This window comes from Lonchura striata, chromosome 12 (assembly GCF_050655825.1).
Source record: "Lonchura striata isolate lonStrDom1 chromosome 12, ASM5065582v1, whole genome shotgun sequence".
In the NCBI taxonomy this organism is placed as follows: domain Eukaryota; kingdom Metazoa; phylum Chordata; class Aves; order Passeriformes; family Estrildidae; genus Lonchura; species Lonchura striata.
The window spans coordinates 10395120-10404924 of NC_140714.1; the positions used below are offsets into that span (position 1 = coordinate 10395120).

The 9805-nt window shown below is 51.5% G+C and overlaps 1 protein-coding gene across 5 annotated transcripts in view; it reads right to left on the reverse strand.

Annotated features, from left to right (window-relative positions):
• Nucleotides 1-6711: 6711 nt before the first annotated feature.
• The window catches only part of CHST13 (carbohydrate sulfotransferase 13), a 29888-nt gene continuing 26794 nt past the window's right edge, over nt 6712-9805 (reverse strand). For all 5 annotated transcript variants that reach the window (XM_085590496.1, XM_021531926.3, XM_085590493.1 and 2 more), the window contains exon 3: nt 6712-8025. In XM_085590496.1, coding sequence (XP_085446622.1) covers nt 7180-8025 — 846 coding nt within the window. In that variant the 3' untranslated portion in view covers nt 6712-7179. The remainder of the gene's footprint in view (nt 8026-9805) is intronic.

Sequence of the window (9805 nt, forward strand, 5' to 3'; positions counted from 1 at the left end):
TAGGCCTCACCTTTATTAATTATCTGCCTTCAGAATGTTGGAGAAGGGAAAAGGGGAGGTCAGGATCCCCATGATGCCTTATTGAAGGACCTGCCAGCTCTAAAACACTCAACTCTCAGCTGTGTTGAGTGCCTGCTGGCCTTGGATGTTTCATTGCTCCCAGCTCTGCTCTGGTGTCCCAGAGGCACTGCAAAGCTGAGGCTCCTGCATGGGTTCCACACATGGCTGAGGGTCCCTAACAGGGAAAGCTGAGGCATGGGGAAAAGCACTCCCTGAAAAATAGAGCTGTAGCCTCCCCTTTTCCTAAGCTTCCTCTTCTTTTTTTTTTTTTGTCATGAAGGACAAATTGCCTGGTGCTGCTGAGCTGGAGGTTGTGCATGGCAGCTCCCCAGCAGGGAGGTGTCAGAACACGCTGCCCTGCCTCGGGTGTCTCTGTTCTTCCCCTGCTGCAGCCTCTGTGCTGCCAGCTCTGCTTGGCCAGGGCACCCAGGGGTGACAACTGCAGCAGCAGCAGTTGAGGGGGCCTGTAGGAAAAGCAAATCTGCCAGTCCCAGTTTGAGGGGCACCATAGAGGATGTGTACGTATATATTTTAATAACTTGAGCTTAGTGCTTTACTTTGCTTTAATAGCTCAAGTTTGGCACTGGCTTGAGCAGTCCTGGCAAGTAACACCTGCCTCAACACCACGGTTCCTCCTCCTTGCTGCATTGTCCCCACCACCTCAGAGAGGTCCTCTCTGGAGCTTGGTGCTTGTACTGGTCTTGTGAATCAGGTAAGGCTGGTGCTAAAGCCAAGCTGCTGGGGACACCCCAGCCTTCTACAGGATCTTGAAACTCCTTCTGCTTTTCTCTTAATAACACAGATCTGGCCCTGCCTCCTCCAAGCCTGCAGAAGACCTAGACTGGAGCCAGTGACTGGTACAAGGGATCCCAGTCACATTGCTCCAGCATCAAATCCCAGTGCCCAATGCACAAGTGATTCTCTGCTTGTGCTTGCAGCAAAGCCCTGGCACTGGCACGTCCCTTCACTGGGGGATTTCTGGGCAGAACTCAGCTTAATCTGGTTGTCACTGTTGACAGAGGACAGGGATGGGAACACGTAATGGATGCCATCTGTGTCCTACTTGTGGGACTCGGCTGTGCCAAGGTGACCCATGCAGCTCCTTGCCTGTGCTGGGCTTGGGGGTTCCCCCCTTGCAGGAGGCTCTGGGGCTCAGAGGTGGTGTGGGCAAATGACAGAGGGCACAGCAAGACCTGCTGCTCTCCAGGGCACCCCTTGGTGGGCAGCCAAGCATCAGCCTTGTCCCTGTGGACTTAGGGCAGGGAATGCACTTAAGACTTAAAATCGCTTCCAGCCTCAAGAGAAATGATATAACCAAAGGAAATGGTTTCAATAAAAGGGGATTTTTTTCCCCTTTTTTTTAAGGGCAGTTAGAGGCTAGTTATTTGGCTGCTCAGCCTGTTTACTCCTTCTCTTTCCTCTTTTTTTCTTCCCTTTTCAAATGAGAAAGGGTCCTTGCTAAGAAGGCTTATATGTAACCCCGGAGCACAGCTTGGATCAGCATTCCTGTAACTCTGTCTGAACTTGCTCCTCTAAGAAAGCACCCTCAGCCCTTCCAGTGAGTGGGCAGCACTGCTCTGTCCCCTGGCACCAGTTGCCCCAGCCATCCCAGCAGGGCCAGAAGCCCCTGAGTTATCTGGGCATCCTCCCCCTTCCCTCCCCTTAAAATCAGAAATTTGATACTTAAATACCTGCAGGCTCCTCAGCTTCTAAGAATTTTCAGTACATCACAGCAGGCCCTACCTGGTTATATGCTCCCTGTGGTATTGTGTTGGAGCAACATGGCCAGGGAGGAGATTTGGAGAGGGGGTTGGTTGTTTGACTCCCTTTTCCTCCACAAATTGCAGAGCAGACTTGTGTGGGCAGCAGAGCCCAGACAGGGTGGGGACATTTCACAGGGATTTCTGTCTAACCCAGCAGGGAAGTCACTGCCAGCAGTGGGCCTGGCTTCTCTGCTGCTGGGTCTGTGTCATCACTGTGCCCAGCTTGTCACAGGGCTGGACCCACCCTGCCAGAGGCACCAGCACCTCCTTTCCAGCTGACAGTGATTTCTATATGTATTTAGTCCTCACAGCTCCCAAATAAGCAACAACATTAAAAAAGAATGAGATGGAAGAAGAGGGCTTCTTTCATCCTGCTCTTTAGTCCTTGGCTGCTGAGCTGCCCCTCTGGGCTCAGTGCTGGTCCTGGACTGAGAAACCCATCCAATGCTGTGAGACGCTTGTGGAAGGTTTACCTTGCTGTTATCTTCAGAGGGAATAAAGGAAAATGGGGAGTGTTGGCAGAGAATGAGATTGGCTATTTTTGAACCCTGCGCAGCCATCGGCCAGCTGATCTTGACTCCAGTGAAACATATCTTTTTTGTCCCATGGTTTTATTTCCCATTGTATTAGCAGTGCAGGTAGGCTCACTCCTGACATCAGCCACTAGCTGTGCCCCAATAAACCAAATCTCAGGTTCATGTCAGTGTTGTGGGATGAGGCTGAGGAAGAACACTGGGGTTTGGGGGGGTTGGGTGCCCTGGAGCACCACATGTGTTGGGGTGCTGAGGTGGCTGCTGGGGCCTTGGGGAGATCCCAGATGAACTAGGGAGGAAGGTCAGTTAGGGGTTCCCCCATTCCTGGGTGCATAAGGGTTTTTCTTTTCAGGCAAAGAAGGGGCTGTCACCATCTCTAGATGCAGCTGGGAACAGGGGTTTGTTTTCAGGAATAGTCAAATAATTTATTTTTCTTGCCCCTCTTCTTCCATTCATTGCCTCCATCCTAACACAGTAATTTTCCAGAAACTCTTTGTGAGATGGAGCTTCCTTACCAGGGACAAGCAAAGTGCCAGCCAGCAAACACAGTAAGTCTGAAAAGCCTCCTTCAAGGGAGACACTGCTTCCAAGACATACTTGAACACTTGAACACACTTTTTTTTTTTCTTTTTTCTTTTTTTTCTTTTTTCTTTTTTTTTTTTTTCTCTTCAATGACAGTCTATTTAATCCTCCAGCTGGTAAACAACCCAGTCTGTGGTGCACAGGAAAGTCTGGAAGGAAACCTCCTGATCACTGAAGCTCCATTTTCTTCCCCTGGAAGGAGAAACTCAACAGCTTCACATGGGCCATGAGGGATGGGGCCAGGAGCTCCACAGCACAGCAAACCAGAGCACAGGCAGAGTGCTCAGCACACTCAGGAGGCTGGAGCTGCTGGAGGTACTTGGAGGAAGGGGCCAGCTCTTCATTAACTCCTGAGCCACGCTGGACTGTGACAAAGCTACAGTGCAGCAAGGGAAGGTACTCTCTCTTATGCTGGGGAGTATACGAGTATTTATATAAAACATGGGATGGTGTACAGATACACAAATGTAGACATACGTAAGCCAAATGTCTATTAAGTATTATAACCATATAAAAATGTAATCACTCAATATATAATATATAGATTGACCCAGCAGTAATTCTATTATACATTATAATAGAATCATTATTTTCACTGTATATTTGTGCACACATGAACGTATCAAAGTGAGGCTGTTCTTGTTTCCTGTGTCTCTGGTGCTCTGAGAGCTCCCCAGTAGCTCCCAAGCCTTGAGCCAGACTCCAGGACCAACCTGACTTATTTAGAGTCTCTTGTCCCCAAGCTGTGCAGCCTGAGGCCAGGATGGGAACCTTTCAGGGGGCTGGGGGACATGATTACCATGGTCTCACTTCAGCGAGGCCAGGACTGGCACCTTCTGCTGGTCACATTCCCTGCTCAGAGAGGGCTGCCCTGCTCCTGGGGGACAGACCCCAGGCATCCCCTTGGAGGTCATGCCCTGGCTGCACATCAGCCACTGCCACATTCCCACTTCCAAGTGGAGGAGAAAATCAAATCTAGTTACATTTTAGAATGGCCCAGGCCTCCTTGGTGTTTTCTTCTCTATAAAGAAAAAGGGCGGCAGCGAAACAATTTGAAAAGCCCAACCAACCAGGAGCCATCAGAGAAATTGTTCCCAGCACCCGAACAGGGAACCACAGCGCCTGTAGTTGGGATCAGCGGGCACACGGGGTCCTCCTAGCTCCGTCCTGCTCCCGTCCTCCAGCGCTTTCCGTCCCACCGGGAAGGCTCGGACCGTGCCTGCCCCGCAGCATCCCTGCCCCGCAGCATCCCGACCCCCATCGCACAGCATCCCCGCCCCGCAGCATCCCGACCCCACACCATCCTGATCCCGCAGCATCCTGACCCCCATCGCACAGCATCCCGGCCCCGCAGCATCCCGACCCCCATCGCACAGCATCCCCGCCCCGCAGCATCCCGACCCCACACCATCCTGATCCCGCAGCATCCTGGCCCCGCAGCATCCCGACTCCGCAGCATCCTTACTCCACAGCATCCCGACCCCCATCGCACAGCATCCTTACCCTGCAGCATCCTTAACCCACAGCATCCCGGCCCCGCACCATCCTGACCCCACAGCATCCTGATCCTGCAGCATCCCAGCCCTGCAGCATCCCGACTCCAGAGCTGGCCCCAGAACACCCTGGTCCCAGCAATTCGGCTTTGGTACGGGCTGAGCGATTCCTGTCCCAAAATGCTCTAGTCCAGGCTGAAAGTGCTCACTTCAGAAATGCAAAATGCCCCTTTTCTGTTTGCATGGTTAGGTTTTCCTTTGGAAAGCTTTGGGTTTTGGCAGAGAGGATGCCAAGGGTATGACCCAAATGGTTTGGATTGTGGATGTTGTCTGTTGGGATTTTATAGAAGCAGCCCAAAGGTGAGTATTTCTAAAGGTCCTACATGACCCAAACCACACCTTTACAGGGTCCTGCTTTCAGAAGATCACGACCAAGGCTGTAGGGCTGCATTTGGTCCATTGGCATGTGGCTGGGCTGTTGATTCGGTCTGATAAGGATTTATTGTCCTGATAAGGATGCCAGGACAGGCTGTCAGTCAAACAGCCATTCACAGCTGGGACCACCTCCCCATTGGCACTGTTGCAGGAAAGATTAGAAACCACCTGGCTGAAGAACAAAGCCCAGAGGCTTCTGTTCCCTCACTCTCACACCAAAGAAAGCCCAAAGCAGCTCCCAGCCAGCCAGATATTCTCTAAACACCCACAGACAGCACAGCTGGGAGTGAGTGTATCCGTCCTTGCCACTCACTATGCCATGAGCTCTTTAGAGGTACTGGCAGGGAACACTATTTAGTAAAAATAAAAACAAAAAACCATCCCAAAATCCAGCCATTTATGACCCTGCATCTGACCCCAAATTATGATTCATGACCAAAAGTGATTAAAAGATCTTGCAATGATTTGAACAATGATTTTTCCAAACAGAGGCAGCTCTAAGCAGGAAGCACAAGACTCCTGAGAAAGCAGGAGGAATGCACTCCAGGCCTGAATGCTGCAGACGAAATTTGTTGCATCATATAATCTGTTTTTGTGCTTTGTGTTTCAGCTAGACAGGGAGATACCAAGATAGCATGAGAAAGGCCATTTCTTCAAGATCTCCAGTGCAGATTGGGAGAATCAGTCACACTGCCAGGATCCCCAGGAGCTTCATTTACTTTTCTTTTTCATTGCTTTGCTAAAGCTAATCTCCAATGGAGCAAGCAAGGAGGGAGTGTCAGCATATAGATGCCACTCGGAGGCAGAGAGGAAAAAGGTTAAGATATAACAGCTGAAAGTTGTTAGATGGAAATACCATTTTTTTACAGATACTGAGAGCACTGTGGTTTTATAAAACCTCCCATTGTATTGCACTAATAAGTCAAGTGTTTGCAGCCAAGCCAGCAGACACACTCTACAGCATCTATTACCAGTGTGTTTATTTACAAAGGCAGCCAGCAAGCCAAAGCCAAACAGAAAAAAGGAAAGACTGAAATATGGACTGGCTTTTATTTAAAATCCTAGGGCTCAGTTTGTCATTTTCTTTTGTGTTTCACTCCCTCCTCCCTGTTTTTTCTCCAAGGAATGATTGTCCAAAGGCAACCAGGAAAAGGACTGCTTCCCTCTAGGTGTCTTTCTCCCTGTTTTTATCCTCAATTTTTTCTCTCTCTCTCTCTCACATACACAAACATACACACACAGACTTTTCTGGCCTCTCAGTCCAACATTGCTTCTCCATTGCCACAGCAATCACCCACATCCCAGCCCAGCGTTCCCCCAATCACTTTATAACTTTGGTAAAGGGGCTGCACACAGGAGCAGTCCATGCTGCCATGGGAAGAGAAGCCAGCACTGCCAGCAGAGCCTTGTCTGAGCAGCTGGGCCATGGGCAGGACATGGTGGATGAAGTGATTTCATCAGAGCAGACACCTGAACCAATGCTGCCTGCATGGCTTTACAACTGTTGTCACCTGCTTTCAAAAAAATGGGAGGTGTGGGGCCTGGATTTAATGGATTTGACCAGAAATCCAGAGACATGCACACACAGGCACTGAGCACTCTGCTGTGGTAGTTCAGGGGAAAGACTGAGGACCTGCTGCAAGCCTTTCCTCTCTATCTTTGGAGTATTTTGCATCCCAACTGAGAACACATGGAAGGTGAGAAACAAAAAATCCCTCCAGGGATAAAAATGTGGTCAGAGTAACACACCTCTGTGTGTTATATCCCCCTCAGCAGGAGATGGCATGAAGGACAGAGGAGAGCAAGACAAAAAAAAAGTGGGAGCACTTTTAAATAAAAGGAAAGTTACATTAAATTATTGCTTTATTTCTGGCTCTATGCAAGTCTCGGATACACTCCCCTCTGACCCCTGAGACTCCATGTCTGCCCCCAGATGGCCCAGTAGGGAGGAGAAAGACCTGAAGGGATCCTGCCCAAAAATAGAGCCTTCGCAAGATTTGGATCTACAGAGGAGTCTCTTAGTTACAAGAAAGTCCCCAACCAAGGTATGAAGTGTCCAGTCCCACCACCATTCCCTGTAGATATTGAAGGCTGGGAGGGAAAGGGAAGGAAAATCTCCAACCCCAGTGTATTGAGAAGTGTTCTTCCTCCAGAGCATGCATGACCAAGGCATCAGGAGGTGGAGCAGACCCCAACAAAAGGGCACAGGGAAGAAATCAACCAAGGCAGGAGAGCTCAAGGCAGGAGAGGAGGAATTATGGCAAGGTGAGAGTTATCCAGCTCTCCCTCACCTCTTCCCCCGCAGCCCCTGCCTCACCGGATGCGGAGGTATGAGGGGATGGAGTAATTGAATAGCAAGTAGTCCATTTTGTATAAATTAAAGAGTCTCCTTTGGTAGAAGGGGCTAATGTCCTGGAAGAACTGGGCTGTCATGCCGTCCGTCGTCCTGGTGGTCTTGGAAGACGCCGGGAACTTGACGCTCGTGTCGGCCCCCACCAGCTGCAGGATGTAGTTGGCATCTTGCGCCAAGGTCTCGTACTTGCCCACCACGTCGTAGTGGATGATGCAGGGGTGGCAGAGCGAGTGCACCCGCTCCCAGTGCTCGTTGAAAGGCTCCTCCTGCTGCGTCCGTGGGTCCAGCAGGTAGTACACGAACTCCTCGAAGCGCACGTCGTCGCCGCGCTCCAGGGCCCGGCCGCTGGGCTCCCGCCGGTGCCGCCGGATGATCTTGGTGCCGTAGCGCTTGTGGAAAGCCGTGTTGTAGCTGAGCGTGAACTTGTTGCGATAGGCCGAGACCAGCCGCTCAAAGGGCTCCCGCACGAAGACGAACTTGAGGTAGCTGCGCAGGCGGGAGTTGATCTCGGGAACGCTGTACTCGGACAGGCTGCGCAGGTTGGAGGGCACGTGCGCCTCGTGCGCGGGGATTTCCAGGGGGTCCCGGTACTTGCCTTGCCCCGTCAGGACCATCATCACCCGCTTCCAGTTAGTGCAGGCCACTTTGGGCACGTAGCAGTAGAGCAGCCCGTGCGTGTCGTCCACCACCAAGTGCCGCAAGTCGTCCGGCTGCAGGAGACGCCGCTTGCGGGTGTAACGGCTGCAGACGCTGCTCAGCATCTCCCGTCTCTGCTGGTGAACGGCCTGCAGGGACGACTGCTCAAACTGGGGAGAAAAAACCCAACAGAGACGGTCACCAGCTTGCCCAGGCTGACTGTGGCATACACACAACACTTGTCCCACAGCTGTCCCCACTGTCTTCCCTTTACTGGGCTGGTCGGTCACCCATGTGGGATTTTGGAGACAGCACTCACTTTGAACACATCTTGATTTGGTGCACTTAATCCTTGGACAGGCTGGCATCAAAAGAAAGGGCAAAATATGATGAGGAGCTGTATGAGGAGAAAAATCCAAGGGGGTGATGGAAGGAGAGGTGGTGCAGGGAGGGTCAATAACAGCATTTTTAAAAGCAGACACACACACTGGGCTAACGTGCTCTCCCCTCACACCAGCCTGGGGGGGATGTATGGCCTCAGGGGCAGAAAGCACAGCCTGTTTGCTGGCACAGGGCTCTGCACACCTCCTGCTGCTATGGGGCATTGCTGCCTCACACTGACACCCACACACATGTGCTTGCTGTGAACACCCAGCCAAGGTGTTGAAACGTGGCAGAACATTTGGGCATGCTGGATGGAAAAGGCCTGGGTGTTCTGCCAAGGAAAGGCAAATGGAAATGGTCTCTCACGCTGATGATCAAACCCTGGTGACCAGGAGGGGACCTGGAGATGAGGTAGGGTGGCAGGTATGATGGACAGGAGCAAGGGGCTGAGTAGATAGTGCTGGGGCCCTTCCTGAGAGCTTTGGGTTCCTTCTCCTGAGGGACTTCTTCCACACAGACCAGTCTAATGCCTCAGCTTTGGCCACAGGGACAAGGAACCAACACATGGTCCTTTAACCTTTCTGACCCTCACATCAAGAACTGGCAGCTGCTGCACTGGCTTACCAGAAGCCCAGAGTCCCTTAACCCCTGACCCAGCTCAAACCCCTTACAGATCTGGGGACGTGGCCTCTCCTGTCATGTTTTTTGTCAGAAATTCCAAAATCTCATTAGAACATCTGGGGAAGGAAGCCATTTCCAGGAAGTCAGAAGGGGAAGGTCCCCTCCTCCTCCTGCCCACTATGTCCCTATTTTGCTCTCAAGGGTTGGGAAATTTCGTGTTCCTCATTGCTGGGAACATCCAACAGCCTCGTCTGGAGATGGCAGCACCAAGCACCCGCTAACCTGGGACAGCCCTGACCCCGCAGGGCTGTGGCTGTCACGCCATGCAGTGACCACCACCTCCCAGCATCACAGTGGCTCCCACTTTGGGGTTGTAAAGACAATCCCCCCAGGGTCAGAGGGTGCCACAGCAAAAAGCTCTGCATTTGCACAGACATGGTAAGCTCCAGATGAAGGGCAAAGGCAGGCCTTGCTGCCTACACGGACACCCTTGCATGCTAAAGGACACCCTTGGCCAGGCTTCAGGTGCCTCTCACTGCTCCCTGGGGGCTAATGAGGTGTTTGGAGGGACAGTTGTATGGGCTTGCAAAGCTCCAGCCAGGAGCTGGGACACTAAGAAAAACTGTCCATCCTGTGGATGGTCCAGCACACCTGACATCTTCAGAGAGACACTAACATCTGGGCAGAAAGCTCCTGTAAGGGATGAGCCACTCTCAAGACTCTTTTGGATCTTATTTCCACAAAGGAAATAACCTTGTCCAGGTCACCTTAGTGACCACGTTCTCCAAGAACTTGTATGGGCAGTAACGTGAGACAGGGACAGGAGAAAGCATCCCATCTTTACTCCTTCCAACAGGGACATGATAAGGAAAAATGCCAAAATGAACAAAATTCAGGTAAACAGATGCCAACTGCCAGCAAGGTATGACTCTGACATTGTTGGCT